Here is a 19541-nt window from a genome sequence, read left to right on the forward strand (position 1 = left end):
AATTCATATCGTCCTCACATACTGCTCCTCAGTTTGGTGTCATCAGCAAATTCTGAAATTCTACTCTGTTCCAAGATCCAAGTCATTTATATATAACAAAAAAAGCAGTGGTCCTAGCAATGACCCTTGGGGAACACCACTGTCTACCATCCTCCAGTCTGAAAAACAACCATTTACCACAATTTGCTGTTTTCTGTCCTTCAGACAATTTTTTATCCAATAATAAGAATAAAGCACACCAACCAGGTTTGTTTAATAAACAACAAAATTATCCATTTATTATACCCCAAATCTTAACCAATAATAAAGTAAACATACACGCGAATTGAAATACCAAAGGCCCCCTATTTTTATCCTAGTCCTCACACACACTCACATGCACTACCAGGGGAAAAAAGGGATTTTTGTCTACAGCTGTAAGAAAGAAATAGCAGGAATTAAAAAAACACTTAGGCTTAAAAGAAGGTATGGAAGGAAGTCCTTTGTTATGTCGAGGTGTCCCAAAGGCGAATAGGCGGCTGCCACTAGGTATCGTCCTAGTACTGTCTTTCCAGGCGATGTTGATGGTCCGTTTGGGTAGGCATTTAAAGTGTTTCAGCACAGAAGACTTCACATAGGTCTTACATCAGGTGTTCAGCAACAAAGGTGTAAATTCTCACACATGCGATGCAAAGTTCCTTCAAAGATGCAAGGTTTCTACGAACATGCAGGATTGCATGAAATACAAGAAGCAACAGAACAACTTGATGCAGGAATTCTTTAAAGTGCAGAAATTCTTCAAAGAGAGAGAGATATCAGCGGTATTCTCCTGGCAGGTCAGGAAGCAAACTTCTTTCAGTTCTTGGCCAAACACCCACTGGCTTTTTAACAGTTCAAAATGAAACAAAAACCTTTCCAGAGGCAAGTTGTATGACAGCCATAAATCTTGGATTCTCATTCTCTTGTAAACATCCTTCTCACAGTCACAAGCACAAAGCCCCACTGGGTTATTTGCAAACACATGCTTTCCAGTAAGATTCTTTACTGGTCAACCTTCTGTTCACCATCCTTTTAAGAAAAACACCATCATGTTCAACTTCTTCAAGATTCCAGCATCCATGGAATCCTTTTCAGTTTTAAAAATATAGATTCTCAAGTTTTAACAAAAAATGGAAACCCTCGTAACAGTGTTCCCATGCATCAGCTGCCCTTGTCCTTCTAGGTAGTAGAGGACATGGGTTTGGAAGGTGCTGTCGAAGGAGCCTTAATGTGTTGCTGCAGTGCATCTTGTACATGGCACACACTGCTGCCATTGTGCATCGGTGGCGGAGGGAGTGAATGTTGAAGGTGGTGGATGGGTTGCCAATCAAGCAGGCTGCTTTGTCCTGGTAGTGTCAAGCTTCTTGAGTGTTGTTGGAGCTGCACCCATCTAGGCAAGTGGAGAGTATTCCATCACACTCCTGACTTGTGCCTTGTAGATGGTGGACAGGAATTGGGGAGAGACAGGAAGTGAGTTACCTGCTGCAGAATTCCCAGCTCTGACCTGCTCTTGTAGCCACAGCATTTATGTGGCTGGTCCAGTTCAGTTTCTGGTCAATGGTGACCCCCAGGATGTTAATAGTGAGGGATTCCGTAATGCCATTGAACGTCAAGGGGAGATGGTTAGATTCTCTCTTGTTTGAAATAGTCATTGCCTGGCACTTGTGTGGCGCGAATGTTACTTATCAACCCAAGCCTGGATGTTATGGACATGGGCTACTTCAGTATCTGGGGAGTAGCGAATGGTGTTGAACATTGTGCAATCATCAGTGAACATCCCCACTTCTGACCTTATGATGGAGGGAAGGTCATTGATGAAGCAACTGAAGATGGTCGGGCTAGGACACTACCCTGAGGTACTCCTGCAGTGATGACCTTGGAATGAGATGATTGACGTCCAGCAACCACAACCATCTTCCTTTGCGCTAGGTATGACTCCAACAAGCGGAGAGTTTTCCCCCTGATTCCAATTAACTCCAGTTTTGCTAGGGCTCCTTGATGCCATACTCGGTCAAATGCTGCCTTGATGTCAAGGGCAGTCACTCTCACCTTACCTCTGGAGTTCAGCTCTTTTGTCCATGTTTGGGCCAAGGCTGTAATGAGGTCAGGAGCTGAGTGGTCCTGGCAGAACCCAAACTGAGCGTCACTGAGCAGGTTATTGCTAAGCAAGTGCCATTTGATAGCACTATCGATGACACCTTCCATCACTTCACTGATGATCAGGAGTAGACTGATAGGGCAGTAATTGGTCGAGTTTGATTTGTGCAGCTTTTTGTGCACATACAAACTTGGGCAATTTTCCACATTGCCGGGTAGATCCAGTGTTGTAGCTGTACTGGAACAGTTTGGCTAGGGGTGCGGCAAGATCTGGAGCACAGGTCATCAGTACCATTGCTGGAATGTTGTCAGAACCCATGGCCTTTGCAGGATCCAGTGCTGTCAGCCATTTCTTGATATCACGTGGAATGATTCGAATTGGCTGAAGACTGGCATCTGTGATGCTGGGGAACTCAGGAGGAGGCAGAGATGGATCATCCACTCGGCAGTTCTGGTTGAAGATGGATGTAAATGCTTCAGCCTTGTCTTTTGCACTGATGTGCTGGGCTTCCCCATTGTTGAGGATGGGGGTATTTGTGCAGCCACCTCCTCCAGTTAGTCGTTTAATTGTCCACCACCATTCACGGCTGGATGTGGCAGGACTGGAGAGCTTAGATCTGATCCGTTGGTTGTGGGATTGCTTACCTCTGTCCATTGCATGCTGCTTCTGCTGTTTGGCATGCAAGTACAAAAGAACAAAGAACAGTACAGCAAGGGAACAGGCCATTCGGCCCTCCAAGCCTGCGCCGATCTTGATGCCTGCCGAAACTAACACCTTCTGCACTTCCGAGGCCCATATCCCTCTATTCCCTTCCTATTCATATATTTATCAAGATGTCTCTTAAACGTTGCGATCGTATCTGCTTCCACCAGCCCCCCGGCAGCACGTTCCAGGCACTCACCACCTGTGTAAAAAACTTGCCTCGCACATCCCCTCTAAACTTTGCCCCTCGCACCTTAAACCTATGTCCCCTAGTAACTGACTCTTCCACGCTGGGAAAAAGCTTCTGACTATCCACTCTGTCCATGCCGCTCATAACTTTGTAAACCACTATCATGTCGCCCCTCCACCTCCGTCGTTCCAGTGAAAACAATCCGTGTTTTTCCAACCTCTCCTCATAGTTAATGTCCTCCAGACCAGGCAACATCCTGGTAAACCTCCTCTGTACCCTCTCCAAAGCCTCCACGTCCTTCTGGTAGTGTGGCGACCAGAATTGCACGCAATATTCTAAGTGTGGCCTAACTAAGATTCCGTACAGCTGCAACATGACTTGCCAATTTTTATACTCTATGCCCCGACCGATGAAGGTAAGCATGCCGTATGCCTTCAAGACTACCTTATCCACCTGCGTTGCCACTTTCAGTGACCTGTGGACCTGTACGCCCAGATCTCTCTGCCTGTCAATACTCCCAAGGGTTCTGCCATTTACTGTATACCTCCCACCTGCATTAGACCTTCCAAAATGCATTACCTCACATTTGTCCGGATTAAACTCCATCTGCCATTTCTCCGCCCAAGTCTCCAACCGATCTATATCCTGCTGTATCCTCTGACAATCCTCATCATTATCCGCAACTCCACAAACTTTTGTGTTGTCCGCAAACTTACGAATCAGACCAGCTACATTTTCCTCCAAATCATTTATATATACTACAAACAGCAAAGGTCCCAGCACTGATCCCTGCGGAACACCACTAGTCACATCCCTCCATTCAGAAAAACACCCATCCACTGATACCCTCTGTCTTCTATGACAGAGTCAGTTCTGTATCCATCTTGCCAGCTCACCTCTGATCCCGTGTGACTTCACCTTTTGCACCAGTCTGCCATGTGGGACCTTGTCAAAGGCTTTACTAAAGTCCATATAGGCAACATCCACCGCCCTTCTCTCATCAATCATCTTCGTCACTTCCTCAAAAAACTCAATCAAATTAGTAAGACACGACCTCCTCTTCACAAAACCATGCTGTCTCTCGCTAATAAGTTTGTTTGTTTCGAAATGGGAGTAAATCCTGTCCCGAAGAATCCTCTCTAATAATTTCCCTACCACTGACGTAAGGTTCACCGGCCTATAATTTCCTGGATTATCCTTACCACCCTTCTTAAACAAAGTAACAACATTGGCTATTCTCCAGTCCTCTGAGACCTCACCTGTAGCCAATGAGGATGCAAAGATTTCTGTCAAGGCCCCATCAATTTCTTCCCTTGCCTCCCTCAGTATTCTAGGGGAGATCCCATCAGGCCCTGGGGACTTATCTACCTTAATGCTTTGCAAGACACCCAACACCTCCTCCTTTTTGATAATGAGATGACTGAGACTATCTACGCTCCCTTCCCGAGGCCCATCATTCACCAAGTCCTTCTCTTTGGTGAATACGGATGCAAAGTACTCATTTAGCACCTCACCCATTTCCTCTGGCTCCACACATAGATTCCCATCTCTGTCCTTGAGTGGGCCAACCCTTTTGCTCTTTATATATGGTTACCCTCTTGCTCTTTATATATGTATAAAAAGCCTTGGGATTTTCCTTAATCCTGTTTGCCAATGACTTTTCATGACCCCTTTTAGCCCTCCTAACTCCTTGCTTAAGTTCCTTCCTACTGTCTTTATATTCCTCAAGTGCTTCATCTGTTCTTAGCCTTCCAGCCCTTACAAATGCTTCCTTTTTCTTTTTGACTAGGCTCACAATATCCCGTGTTATCCAAGCTTCCCGAAACTTGCCAAACTTGTCTTTCTTCCTCACAGGAACATGCTGGTCCTGGATTCTAATCAGCTGAAGTTTGAAAGACTCCCACATGTCAGATGTTGATTTACCCTCAAACAGCCGCCCCCAATCTAAATTCTTCAGTTCCTGTCTAATATTGTTATAATTAGCCTTCCCCCAATTTAGCACCTTCACCCGAGGACTACTCTTATCCTTATCCACAAGTACCTTAAAACTTAAGGAATTATGGTCACTGCTCCCGAAATGCTCCCCCACTGAAACTTCGACCACCTGGCCGGGCTCATTCCCCAATCCCAGGTCCAGAATGGCCCCATCCCTAGTTGTACTATCTACATACTGTTTCAAGAAGCCCTCCTGGATGCTCCTCACAAATTCTGCCCCATCCAAGCCCCTAGCACAAAGTGAGTCCCAGTCAATATTGGGGAAGTTAAAATCACCCACCACCACAACCCTGTTAGCTTTACATCTTTCCAAAATCTGTCTACATATCTGCTCCTCTACCTCCCGCTGGCTGTTGGGAGGCCTGTAGTAAACCCCCAACATCGTGACTGCACCCTTCCTATTCCTGAGCTCCACCCATATTGCCTCGCTGCATGACTTCTCTGAGGTGTCCTCCCGCAGTACAGCTGTGATATTCTCCTTAACCAGTAATGCAACTCCCCCACCCCTTTTACATCCCCCTCTATCTCGCCTGAAGCTTCTAAAGCCTGGAACATTTAGCTGCCAATCCTGCCCTTCCCTCAACCAAGTCTCTGTAATAGCAACAACATCATATTTCCAAGTACTAATCCAAGCTCTAAGTTCATCTGCCTTACCTGTTATACTTCTCGCATTGAAACAAATGCACTTCAGACCACCAGTCCCGCTGTGCTCAGCAACATCTCCCTGCCTGCTCTTCCTCTTAGTCCTACTGGCCTTATTTACTATGTCCTCCTCATTTACTTTACTAGCTGTCCTACTGCTCTGGTTCCCACCCCCCTGCCACACTAGTTTAAACCCTCCCGAGTGACGCTAACAAACCTTGCAGCCAGGATATTAGTGCCCTTCCAGTTTAGATGCAACCCGTCCTTCTTGTACAGGTCCCATCTGTCCCTGAAGAGAGCCCAATGTTCCAGATATCTGAAACCCTGCCTTCTACACCAGCTGCTCAGCCACGTGTTTAGCTGCACTATCTTCCTATTTCTAGCCTCACTGGCACGTGGCACAGGGAGTAATCCAGAGATTACAACCCTAGAGGTCCTGTTTTCTAGTTTTACCAGGCTGACGCCTAATTTTGAGGTATGCCTGGTGCTGCTCCTGGTATGTCCTCCTGCACTCTTAATTGAACCAGGGCTGGTCTCCTGGCTTGATGGTAATGGTAGAGTGGGGGGTATGCTGGGCCATGAGGTTACAGATTGTGGTTGAGTACAATTCTGCTGCTGCTGATGGCCGACAGCGCCTCATGGATGCCCAGTTTTGAGTTGCTAGATCTGTTCGAAATCAATCCCATTTAGCACAGTGGTACTGCCACACAACACGATGGATGGTATCCTCAATGTGAAGACGGGACTTGTCTCCACAACGACTATGCAGCGGTCACTCCTACAATACTATCATGGACAGATGCATCTGTGACAGGTAGATTGGAGAGGACAAGGTCAAGTAGATTTTTCCCTCTTGTTGGTTCCCTCACCACCTGCCGCAGAACCAGTCTAGCAGCTATGTCCTTTAGGACGCGGCCAGCTCAGTCAGTGGTGGTGCTACCGAGCCACTCTTGGTGATGGACATTCAGTCCCCACCCAGAGTATATTCTGTGCCTGTGCTACCCTCAGTGCTTTTTCCAGCTGATGTACTGATTCATCAGCCGAGGGGGGGGTGGTGTTAGGTGGTAATCAGCAGGAGCTTTCCTTCCCCATGTTTGACTTGATGCCATGACACTTCATGGAGTCCGGAGTCAATGTTGAGGACTCCCAGGGCAGCTCCTTCCCGACTGTATACCACTGTGGTGCCACCTCTCCTGGGTTTGTCCTGCCAGTGGGACAGGATATACCCAGAGATGGTAATGGTGGTGTCTGGGACATTATCTATCTTGTATGATTCCATAAGTATGACTATGTCAGACTGTTGCTTGACTAGTCTGTGGGACAGCTCTCCCAATTTTGGTACAAGCCTCCAGATGTTAGTAAGGAAGACTTTGCAGGGTCGACAGGTCTGGGTCCCCAGGCAGCACAGCACAGAGCAGCAGCTCAAAGGTCAACAGAATTTTAAGGTGTATCGCAGGTAGATAGAAGCGGGAAATTTCTGTCTGGAAAAAGCGAAGCTGAGAACCTCTCGCCACCCCTTCTTTGGGAGGCCTGCCGAATCAAGTGTCAATTAGTCACTTAACTGACAGCGACGGGCCTTCCACGGGATCAAGGACCCCGGTAAGGGAAGTCCTACCCTCTGAGAGCTGCCAGCCAATGAGACCGGTAGCTCTTTAACTGAGTAGCGCCACTGCGTAGGTGGCAGCTGCTGCTGGTGGAGCACCCACCCGATGCCCAGGAGCAGTGCTGGACCCAGGCCACAGGTAGGTCAGGGCGGGAGGGGGGTGTGACGAGGTGGTATCAAGAGCGGGGGGGGGGCTCTCAGCAGCCCTCCCTTCCCGAAGCCGGGTCCCTCGTTCAGGCACTATGTGCCTTTTAACGAGGGAGCCCCCCCACAACACTCCCCCGTCCTACCCCCTGCCCCAGAGCCAGCAAGCAAGCCGCAAGGTCATGGTTCCCGTGTGGCGACAGGGCTGCCCACCGCTCAGCCAATTGCAGTGGCAGCAGAATGAGGCCCTTAATTGGGCATTAATTGTCCAATTAAGGGCCTCAATTGGAAGCAGGGAGAGAAGCCTTTTTACAGGTTTTCTTGCCCCGGACTTAATTTTGGCCGAGGCAGCAAGGTGTGGTCCACCCCGCCCCCTGCCAGCGTCCCATCGATTATATACTCTCCCCGCCAGGGGGGAGAACATAAAATTCCCCCCAGAGTGTAGTGAAGTAGTAAAGTCATTTCCATGTTTCAGTTCAGTCAGCTGTCCAAAAAGGATAATTAACTTTTTAAACTAGGAAGAGAATCAGTAAGGTGAACAGGGAGGTGCATTTTGTTTAAAACAAGGACAGGAAAACCAGCGTTGATTACTAGTTAGAGTCATAGAGTTATGCAGCACAGAAACAGGCCCTTCGGCCCATTGTGTCTGTGCTAGCCATCAAGCACCTAACTATTCTAGCCTCATTTTCCAGCACTTGGCCCGTAGCCTTGTATGCTATGGCGTTTCAAGTGCTCATCTAAATATTTCTTAAATGTTGTGAGGGTTCCTGCTACTAACACCCTTTCAGGCAGTGCGTTCCAGATTCTAACCACCCTCTGGGTGAAAAAATGTTTCCTCAAATCCCCTCTAAATCTCCTGCCCCTTACCTTAAATCTATGCCCCCTGGTTATTGACCCCTCCGCTAAGGGAAAAAGTTTCTTCCTATCTACCCTATCAATGCCCCTCATATTTTTGTATAACTCAATCATGTCCCCCCTCAGCCTTCTCTGCTCTAAGGAAAACAACCCGAGCCTTTTCAGTCTCTCTTCACAGCTGAAATGCTCCAGCCCAGGCAACATCCTGGTGAGTCTCCTCTACACCCTCTCCAGTGCAATCACATCCTTCCTATAGCGTGGTGTCAAGAACTGTACACAGTACTCCAGCTGTGGCCTAACTAGTGTTTTATACAGCTTCATCATAACCTCCCTGCTCTTATGTCTCGGCTAATAAAGGCAAGTATCCCATATGCCTTCCGAACCACAAAGAAGGGAGGACATACTTAGAGAGGATATCCCGGGGGGAATGTCCAGCAAGGCCACAGGGGTAGAACTTAGAAATAAGAAAGGGGTGATCACTTTGATGGGATTATACTATATACCCCCCAATAGTCAGAGGGATGTGGAGGAACATATATGTAGGGAAATCACAGATAGGTGTAGGAATTATAGGGTTGTAATAGTAGGTGATTTTAACTTCCCTAATATTGACTGGGACTGCCATAGTGCTAAGGGATGGGGAAGAATTTGTTAAGTGTGCCCAGGATAGGTTTCTGAAGCAGTATGTGGATAGCCCTACTAGAGAAGGGGCTACACTCGACCTCCTCTTAGGAAATGAGGATGGGCAGGTGGTTGATGTGTCAATGGGGGAGTACTTTGGGACCAGTGACCACAACTCTATTAGCTTCAAGACAGTTATGGAAAAGGATAGGACTGGTTCTCAGGTTGAAGTCCTAAATTGGGGGAAGGCTAATTTCGATGACATCAGACAGGAACTCTCAAAAGTTGAATGGGAGAGGCTGTTTACAGGTAAAGGGACGTCTGGCAAGTGGGAGGCTTTTAAAAGTGAGATAGGAAGAGTTCAAGGACAGCATGTTCCTGTTAGATGGAAGGGCAAGGCTGGCAAGTTTAGGGAACCTTGGTTGATGAGGGATATTGAGGGTCTGGTCAGGACAAAGAAGGAGGCATATGTCAGGTCGAGGCAGCTGGGATCGAGCAAGTCCCTCGAGGAGTATAGGGGATGTAGGACCACATTTAAGAAGGAAATTAGGAGGTCAAAAAGGGGCCATGAGATTTCCCTGGCAGATAAGATAAAGGAGAAGCCTAAAAGATTCGATAAGTATATTAAGAGTAAAAGGGTAGCTAGGGAGAGAGTAGGTCCCCTTAAGGATCAGTGTGGCAATCTATGTGTGGAGCCACAGGAAATGGGCGAGGTCTTAAATGAATATTTCTCGTCTGTATTTACCGTGGAGAAGGTCATGGAAGCTAGTGAGTTCAAGGGAGGGAACAGCGATATCCTGGAGCATATCAACATTACAAAGGAGGAGGTGTTGGAGGTCTTGAAGCGCATTAAGGTGGATAAATCCCCAGGGCCTGACCAGGTGTATCCTTGGATGCTATGGGAAGCAAGGGAGGAGATTGCTGGGGCCCTGGCAGAGATTTTTATATCATCGTTAGCCATGGGTGAGGTACCGGAAGACTGGAGGATAGCTAATGTTGTGCCTTTATTTAAGAAGGGCAGCAGGGATAAGCCAGGGAACTACAGGCCGGTGAGCCTTATATCAGTGGTGGGAAAGTTATTGGAAGGGATTCTAAGAGACAGGATTTATATGCATCTGGAAAGGCATGGTCTGATTAGGGATAGTCAGCATGGCTTTGTGCGTGGGAAATCATGTCTCACGAATTTGATTGAGTTTTTCGAGGAGGTGACCAAGAGGATTGACGAGGGCAGGGCGATGGACGTTGTCTACATGGACTTTAGCAAGGCTTTTGACAAGGTCCCGTATGGTCGGCTGGTCCAGAAGGTTCGAACACATGGGATCCAGGGTGAGCTAGCAAATTGGATACAAAATTGGCTTGGTGATAGGAAGCAAAGGGTGGTATTGGAGGGTTGTTTTTCAGATTGGAGGCCGGTGACTAGTAGTGTGCCGCAGGGATCAGTGCTGGGCCCTCTGTTGTTTATATATTAATGACTTGGATGTGAATGTAAGGGGCATGATTAGTAAGTTTGCAGATGACACCAAAATTGGTGGTATAGTGAACAGTGAAGAAGGTTGTCTCAGGTTACAACAGGATATAGATCAATTGGGAAAGTGGGCAAGGGATTGGCAAATAGAATTTAACGCGGACAAGTGTGAAGTGATACATTTTGGGAAGTTAAACCAGGGCAGGACATATACAGTGAATGGCAGGGCCCTGGGGAGTGTTGTTGAGCAGAGAGACCTTGGGGTGCAAGTACATAGTTCCCTGAAAGTGTCAACACAGGTAGACAGGGTGGTGAAGAAGGCGTATGGCATGCTTGCCTTCATCGGCCAAGGCATTGAGTACAAGAGTTGGGACGTCATGTTACAGTTGTACATAACGTTGGTTAGGCCGCATTTGGAGTACTGTGCGCAGTTCTGGTCGTCGCACTACAGGAAAGATGTGATTAAGCTAGAAAGGGTGCAGAAAAGATTCACAAGGATGTTACCTGGTTTGGAGGGCTTGAGTTATAAAGAGAGATTGGATAGGCTGGGTCTGTTTTCCCTGGAGCGAAGGAGGCTGAGAGGGGACATGATAGAGGTACATAAAATTATGAGAGTCATAGATAGGGTAGATAGCCAGAGTCTGTTTCCCATGCTCGGGGTGACTAAAATTAGAGGGCATAGATTTAAGGTGAGAGGGAGGAGGTTTAAAGGGGATCAAAGGGGTACATTTTTCACAGAAAGAATAGTGGGTATCTGGAATAAGCTGCCTGAGGAGGTGGTGGAGGCAGGAACAGTAGCGACATTTAAGAGGCATCTGGACAGGTACTTGAATGAGCAAGGCATAGAGGGATATGGAATTAATGCAGGCAGATGGGATTAGTATAGATAGGCATGATGGTCGGCATGGACGCGGTGGGCCGAAGGGCCTGTTTCTATGCTGTACAACTCTATGACTCTATGACTCTAAGTCAAGAACCAAACCAAAGAACTAATGAGCTGCTGACCTGGGAGACATTGCTACTCAATTCTGGGTACGGCCTGTGTGGAGTTTGCAAGTTCTCCTGTGTCTGCGTGGGTTTCCTCCGGGTGCTCCGGTTTCCTCCCACATGCCAAAAGACTTGCAGGTTGATAGGTAAATTGGCCATTATAAATTGCCCCTAGTATAGGTATTTGGTAGGGAAATATAGGGACAGGTGGGGATGTGGCAAGAATATGGAATTTAGTGTAGGATTAGTATAAAAATGGGTGGTTGATGGTCGGCACAGACTCGGTGGGCCGAAGGGCCTGTTTCAGTGCTGTATCTCTAAAAAAAAACTAAAAAAAAACTAAACACAGTGAACACCGTTTCATTTTTACATAGAATATACAGCACAGAAACAGGTCAATGGCCTAAACAGTTCATGCTGATGTTTATGCTCCAGTCAAGCCTCCTCCCATCCTTCCTCATCTAACTTTATCAGCATAACCCTCTATTCCCTTCTCCCTCATAAGCTTATCTAGCCATTCCTTAAAGGCTACTAATACTAATCACCTCAACTACTCCCTGTGGTAGCGAATTCCACATTCTCTTCACTTGCTGGGTAAATGAGTATCTTCTGAATTCCCCATTTGATTTCTTGGTGACTATCTTATATTGATGGCCTCTAGTTTTGCTCTTCCCCACAAGTGGAAACAGTTCCTCAGTGTCTATCAAAACCTTTTATATTTTTAAAGACCTCTATTAAGTCACTCCTCAGCCTTCTCTTTTTGAAGACTCAGAAGAGAATTGGATGGATATTTTGTTCAGCAGTGAGTTAGATCGATATGGCTGGGGAAAGAACACAAAAATTGGTCACAAGGAGCACCAGATCATGACCTAGATGATTGGGTTCCCTGAATAAGCCTTTTCTATCTTTGTAAATAAGAACTTACCTGACGAAGCTGATTGCTACTGGTCAACAGGAACTGTTCACCAGCCACCCGGTGCGCCTCCTGTTCCAGCTGTTTCTGTCGTACCTGCAAGAGTCCAACATATCATCAATCTTTCACCTTAACAGCGGGTCCCTGCCAATAGCACTCAGTCCAGCACCTCAAACATCTATCACTTCAGGTGATAGTGAAATTGCTGTCTATTTCCAGTATTTTCTGGGTTCAATTCACATTTTCTGCATTTGCCATTTTCTAAGAACATGAGAGAACACAAGAAATAGGAGCATGAGTAGACCATACAGCCTGTGGAGCCTTCTCCACTATTCCATACATAGGAACAGGAGTAGACCATTCAGCCCGTCGAGTCTGCTCTCCCATTCACTTAGATCATGGCTGATCATCTACCTCAATGCCACTTTCCCACGCTATCCCCATATCCCTTGATGTCATCATTATCCAGATATCCATTGATTTCTGTCTTGAACATGCTCAATGATTGAGCTTCCACAGCCCTCTGGGTAGAGAATTCCAAAGATTCACCACCCTCTGAGTGAAGAAATTCCTCCTCATCTTAGTCCTAAATGATCAGGCCCTCATCCTGAGACTGTGCCCCAGCGTTTTAGATTCCCAGCCAGCGGAAACAACCTCTCAGTATCGATCTTGTCAAGCCTCTTCAGAATCTTATATGTTTCAATTAGATCAACATTCAAACTTCAGGCCCAATTTACTCAGCCTCTCATCAGAGGACAACCCTCTCATCTCAGGGATTAGTCTCGTGAACCTTTGCTGCACTGCCTCCAATGCAAGCATATCCTTACGGAGACCAAACCTGCACACAGTATTCCAGGTGTGATCTTAACTTGGCCGTGTACAATTGTAGCAAGACTTCTTGCAGCAAGACAATCCAATTGCAAGTGAGTACGTGAGGGATGGATCAGAACTCATCCCTCGGTTGCTCTTGCATATGTCCGATCAAACCTGCAATTTGTAACTGTAGTGGCAATGCAACACCATCACACAGCCTAAACCCACTTAATGCAGCCTCACCCCAGGCACTGCTGATGTTAAGAAGTGGAAACCCAGCGTCTGGTAACGCTATGGAGGTAGCTTCCAGGTAATTTAGAGACAAAGACTCAAGAGTTTGATTCGGTATCAGTGTCACCCCCACGCCCAGTCTCATGTAAAGAAAAAAGGACTCGCATTTTTATAGCATCTCTCATGACCTCAGGACATCCCAAAAAGCTTTACAGCCAATTAAGTACTTTTGAAGAGTAATCCGGCATCCAATCTGCACACAGCAAAATCTCACAACCAGCAATGCGATAATGACCAAATCATCTGTTTTTAGTGATATTGGTTGAGAAGAAAAAAGAAGGCAACAGTGTTCGGCATGGCTCAATTGGTAGCACTCGGGCCTCTAGGTTTTAAGGTTCAAGTCCCACTCCAGGACTTGAGGACAGAAGTCAAGGCTGATGTTCCAGTGCAATACTGAAGGAGTGCCGCACTTTCGGAGGTGCTGTCTGTCAGATGAGATGTTAAGCCAAGGCACTGTCTGCCTGCATGGCTGAATGTAAAAAAAGCTTTTATGTGGCACTTTATCAAATGCCTTCTGGAAATCTAAGTGCAATACATCTACCAGTTTCCCTATATCCACAGCACATGTAACTCCCTCAAAGAACTCCAATAAATTAGTTAAACATGATTCCCTTTCACAAAACCATGTTGACTCTGCCTGATTACCTTGAATCATTATCACATTGCTATTTGTGGGAGCTTACTGTGTGCAAATAGGCTGCCGGGTTTCCAACATTACAATGGGGACAACACTTCAAAAGTACTTAATTGGTTGTAAAGTGCTTTGAGACATCCGGTCTCTCTTTACGTTGGTTCAGGGATAAATATTGCCCAGGGTACTGGGGATAACTCCCCTGCTCTTCTTCAAAGTAGTGTCTTGGGATTTTTTTTTTAAATTCATTCATGGGCTGTGGGCATCACTGGCCAGGCCAGCATTTATCGCCTATCCCTAATTGCCCTTGAGAAGGTGGTGGTGAGCTGCCTTCTTGAACCGCTGCAGTCCATGTGGGGTAGGTACACCCACAGTGCTGTTAGGAAGGGAGTTCCAGGATCTTGACCCAGCGACAGTGAAGGAATGGTGATATAGTTCCAAGTCAGGATGGTGTGTGACTTGGAGGGGAACTTGCAGGTGGTGGTGTTCCCAAGCATTTGCTGCCTTTGTCCTTCTAGTTGGTAGAGGTCGCGGGTTTGGAAGGTGCTGTCTAAGGAGCCTTGGTATCTTTTACATATGGTTATGTTACTAGACTAGTAATGCAGGGGCCTGGACGAATGACCTGGAGACATGGAGGACACAAAGGAGGGCACAAATAAATGCTGACCGAGCCAATGACACCCACATCCCACAAAACGAATAAAAACTATTGCAATTACATTGTATTTTATAACTAGACATTAAACATGGTACAACCGGAATGCATAAACGTTATACTCCAAGAATATTAGATATCAAAAGTGATCCAATTAATATATGTATTAATTGTTACAAATTAATGTTATAAATGCAAAGCAGTCTTAAAATGCTCATTCTCCCTGAGCTGCAGAATGAAGCTGATGAACACATTCCAGCCACAAGATTCACTGGCCAAGCAATTAAACTCTGAGTAACCTTAGATTGTGATTACTTATAACGTTTAGACATTGGGCCCATAAAACAACTGGCCACCATAAAACAAGTGAGCCTTAGCACGATGATCTGCACGACATAACTGTCGTCATTATAAATTAGTGCAACATCCATTTCACTGTGAACAGCACTGCAAAAGATCCACTAACTACAATTTAAACAAGGACAAAGTGAAGCATCAAAAAGCATTACAAAAAGAGAGGATACCCCGAGCAGTTCAGATGTTCTCTTTAGATCTTCTTTATTAACATGTATCCTGTAGTTTTCCATCACTGTGAATAAACGACACAAGTCTTATCACTGAACCTCATATTTATAGAGTATATACAACAAACTAAAGAAGGGAAAGAATTTGCATTTATATAGCATTTTCCATTTCCTCACAACATCTCAAAGTGCAGTGGTATTAACTTGATCAACCTTTTCCATTACCTCATCAAAGAACAATCATAAGAACATCAGAAATAGCAGCTGGAGTCGGCCATTTGGCCCTTCCAGCCTGCTCCGCCATTCAATACAATCATGGCTGATCTTCTACCTCAACTCCACCTTCCTGCACTATCCCCATATCCCTTAATTCCCTTAGTACTCAAAAATTTATTGATCTCAGTCTTGAATATACTCAATGACTGAGCATCCACAGCACTCTGGGGAAGAGGATTCCAAAGATTCACAACCCTTTGAGTGAAGAAATTTCTCCTCATCTCAGTCCTAAATGGCTGACCCCTTATTCTGAGACTGTGCCCCCTGTTCTAGATTCCCCAGCCATGGGGAAACATTTTTTCAGCATCTACCCTGTCGAGCCCCTCAAGAATTTAATATGTCTCAATGAGATCACCTCTCATTCTTCTAAACTCCAGGAATATAGGCATAGCGTCCTCAATCTCCCATAGGACAATCCCCTCATCCCAGGAATCAGTCTAGTGAACCTTCATTGCATTCCCTCTATGGCAAGTATATCCTTCCTTAGGTGAGGAGACCAAAACTGCATAAGGTACTACGGCTGTTGCCTCACCAATGCCCTGTACAATTATAGTAAAACTTCTTTCCTCTTATATGCCAATTCCTTTGTAACAAAAGCTAACATACCAGTTGCCTTCCTATTTGCTAGCTGTACCTGCATGTTATCTTTCTGTGATTCATGTACACGGACACCCAGGTCCAGCTGAATACAAACATTTCTCACCATTCAAAAAATATTCTTTTATATTTTTCCTACCAAAGTGGATACTTCACACTTTGCCACATTGTATTCCATCTGCCATGTTCTTGCACACTCACCCAACTTGTCTCTTATATGTGGAGAGAAGAAAGTCAGGGATGAATTATGGAAAATGGAAGAATGCTCTGAATTTTAGGGATCAGGGAGTATTTCTGCAGAATTTTGCCTCAGGAAATTTAATGGGTGTGGTCAATGAATTTCTTTTGAAGGTGTTATGAATGCTGGATTACAATAGCATGATTACATTTTAAAACACAGTGATTTTTAATAGTCAGAGCAGTCAGGTGACCTCTAATGAACTCTGCTTAAAGACAAGACTTGATTACCAGGATAACAAAGAGCCCAGATCAAGAACCTCTTTGAAATGCAGAGACTGCAGGGGTATAACACCTGAAAAACAATGAGTTTCATCCTCCCAGACTTTCAGATCGTAAACAAGGAGTCAGTGGTTCTGAAAATGTAAAAATGAATTGTAGTTGCTAACACCTGGAAACAATGGAAAGCCCAGCTGGCTCTGCTGTAGCCAGACTTGTGGACTTTACATATTAGAAAAGACAACTGTATATTGACTTTTGATTCCAGATAAATTCAACAGATTTTCAGAAGGCAGGCAGGCAGAGAGTCAATGACCACTGGTGGCAGCTTCAAGGGAGAGAGAGAGAGAGAGAGAGAGAGAGAGAGAGGGAACACCTGCTCTCGGAAGTCTGATACAGCGAAAGGCTACAAAGACTTGAACCTGTTTTGGAAGTTGAGGTTGCGGAGAAGTAAAAGATCAACAGGATCATCAGAGATCACCTTATTCACAGAAGTCCAGGGTCAAAAGTGCTCAGAAGAAGGGAGAAAAGAGGACATTGACTTTGAGAAAGGTCTGGGAGATCTAACCCAGTGCAACTGGGAGGAGTTTGGGATTTGAAGCTGAAAAGAGTTTGCCAGGAGGACTGTGTAAGCTATAAATGTAGTGTGAGGTTTTCAATTGTTTTAACAAGTGAGGAAAGTACTTTTCTCTATAATTTGGGGTATTAGCCTCTTACAAAGTACTATTTAGTTAATGGTGATTTTTAGTTTGGTTATAATAAAAGTCTTAAAACATGAAATCTTGTTGTGTAATTCTTTAAATTGGTCTGAGGAGTTCATATCTCATGTTTTAATGTCAACGGTCTCACTGAGGTCATAACAAAGAGATGTCACTGTTACAATACAGGCAACCAAAATTGCAACCAATTTCAGCACCGCGAGTTCACACAAAGAGCATTAAAGTGATAGAGTTATACAGCACAGAAACAGGCCCTTCGGCCCATTGTGGCTGTGCCAGCCATCAAGCATCTATCTATTCTAATCCCATTTTCCAGCACTTGGCCCGTAGCCTTGTATGCTATGGCGTTTCAAGTGCTCATCTAAATACTTCTTCAATGTTGTGAGGGTTCCTGCGTCTAACACCCCTTCAGGCAGTGTGTTCCAGATTCCAACCACCCTCTGGATGAAAACATTTTTCCTCAGATCACCTCTAAACCTCCTGCCCCTTACTTAAATCTAAGCCCCTTGGTTATTGACCCCTCCGCTAAGGGAAAAAGTTTCTTCCTATCTAATCTATCAATGCCCTCATAATTTTGTATACCTCAATCATGTCCCCCCTCAGCCTTCTCTGTTCCAAGGAAAACAACCCTAACCTTTTCAGTCTCTATTCATAGCTGAAATACTCCAGCCCAGGCAACATCTTGGTGAATCTTCTCTGCACCCTCTCCAGTGCATACACATCCTTCCTATAGTGTGGCGCCCAGAACTGTACACAGTACTCCAGCTGTGGCCTAACTAACGTTTTATACAGCTCTAACATAACCTCCCTGCTCTTATATTTTATGCCTTGGCTAATAAAGGCCGTATGTCTTCCTAACCACCTCATCTACCTGTGCTGCTGCCTTCAGTGATCTATGGACTAGTACACCAAGGTCCCTCTGACTCTCTGTACTCCCTAGGGTCCTACCATCGATTGTATATTCCCTTGCCTTCTTAGTCCTCCCAAAATGCATCACCTCAAACTTCTCAGGATTAAACTCCATTTGCCACTGCTCTGCCCATCTTACCAGCCCAACTATATCGTCCTGTAATCTAAGGCTTTCCTCCTCACTATTTACGACACCACCAATTTTCATGTTATCTGCGAACTTACTGATCATACCTCCTATATTCATGTCTAAATCATTAATGTACACTACAAACAGCAAGGGTCCCAGCACCAATCCCTGCGGTACACCACTAGTCACAGGCTTCCACTCACAGAAACAACCCTCGACCATTACCCTCTGCCTCCTTCCCATAAGCCAATTTTGGATCCAATTTGCCAAATTGCCCTGGATCCCATGGGATCTTACCTTCTTGAACAATCTCCCATGCAGGACCTTATCAAAAGCCTTGCTGAAGTCCATGTAGACTACATCTACTGCTTTACCCTCATCTACACATCTAGTCAACTCCTTGAAAAATTCAATCAAGTTAGTTAGACAAAGCCATGCTGACTAACCCCGATTAATCCCTGCCTCTCCAAGTGGAGATTAATCCTGTCCCTCAGAACTTTTTCCAATAGTTTCTCAACCACGGATGTTAGATTTACCGGCCTGTAATTACCTGGTTTATCCTTGCTACCCTTCTTAAATAACGGTACCACATTCGCTGTCCTCCAGTCCTCTGGCACCTCTCCTGTGGTCAGGGAGGATTTGAAAATTTGTGTCAGAGCCTCTGCTATCTCCTCCCTTGCCTCACATAACAGCCCGGGATACATTTCATCTGGGTCTGGGGATTTATCCACTTCTAAGCCTGCTAAAACTGCTAATACTTCCTCCCTTTCAATGCTAATATGTTCAAGTATATCACAATCCCCCTCCCTGATCTCTACACCTACTTCATCCTTCTCCATAGTGAACACAGATTAGATTAGATTAGAGATACAGCACTGAAACAGGCCCTTCGGCCCACCGAGTCTGTGCCGACCATCAACCACCCATTTATACTAATCCTACATTCCTACCAAACATCCCCATCTGTCCCTATATTTCCCTACCACCTACCTACACTAGTGACAATTTATAATGGCCAATTTACCTACCAACCTGCAAGTCTTTTGGCTTGTGGGAGGAAACCGGAGCACCCGGAGAAAACCCACGCAGACACAGGGAGAACTTGCAAACTCCACACAGGCAGTGCCCAGAATCGAACCCGGGTCCCTGGAGCTGTGAGGCTGCAGTGCTAACCACTGAAAAGTAATCATTTAAAACCTCACCTATGTCTTCCGGTTCCACACATTAATTTGGTTTGATGCTGTCTGTTGAGGAAAGAATACTGGCTGGGACACCAGATGAGGTCCACTGCGTGTCTTTGAGTCGCA

At 45.6% G+C, this 19541-nt stretch overlaps 1 protein-coding gene across 11 annotated transcripts in view; it reads right to left on the minus strand.

Moving 5' to 3' along the window:
* Window positions 1-19541, minus strand: part of poln (polymerase (DNA directed) nu) — a 549154-nt gene that overhangs the window by 376725 nt on the left and 152888 nt on the right. For all 11 annotated transcript variants that reach the window (XM_068029211.1, XM_068029206.1, XM_068029207.1 and 8 more), the window contains 2 exons: window positions 15148-15212; window positions 12246-12329 (listed from right to left, as the gene is read on the minus strand). In XM_068029211.1, the coding sequence (XP_067885312.1) occupies window positions 12246-12329; window positions 15148-15212 (149 nt within the window). The remainder of the gene's footprint in view (window positions 1-12245; window positions 12330-15147; window positions 15213-19541) is intronic.

Source organism: Heterodontus francisci, chromosome 4 (assembly GCF_036365525.1).
Source record: "Heterodontus francisci isolate sHetFra1 chromosome 4, sHetFra1.hap1, whole genome shotgun sequence".
Lineage (NCBI taxonomy): Eukaryota > Metazoa > Chordata > Chondrichthyes > Heterodontiformes > Heterodontidae > Heterodontus > Heterodontus francisci.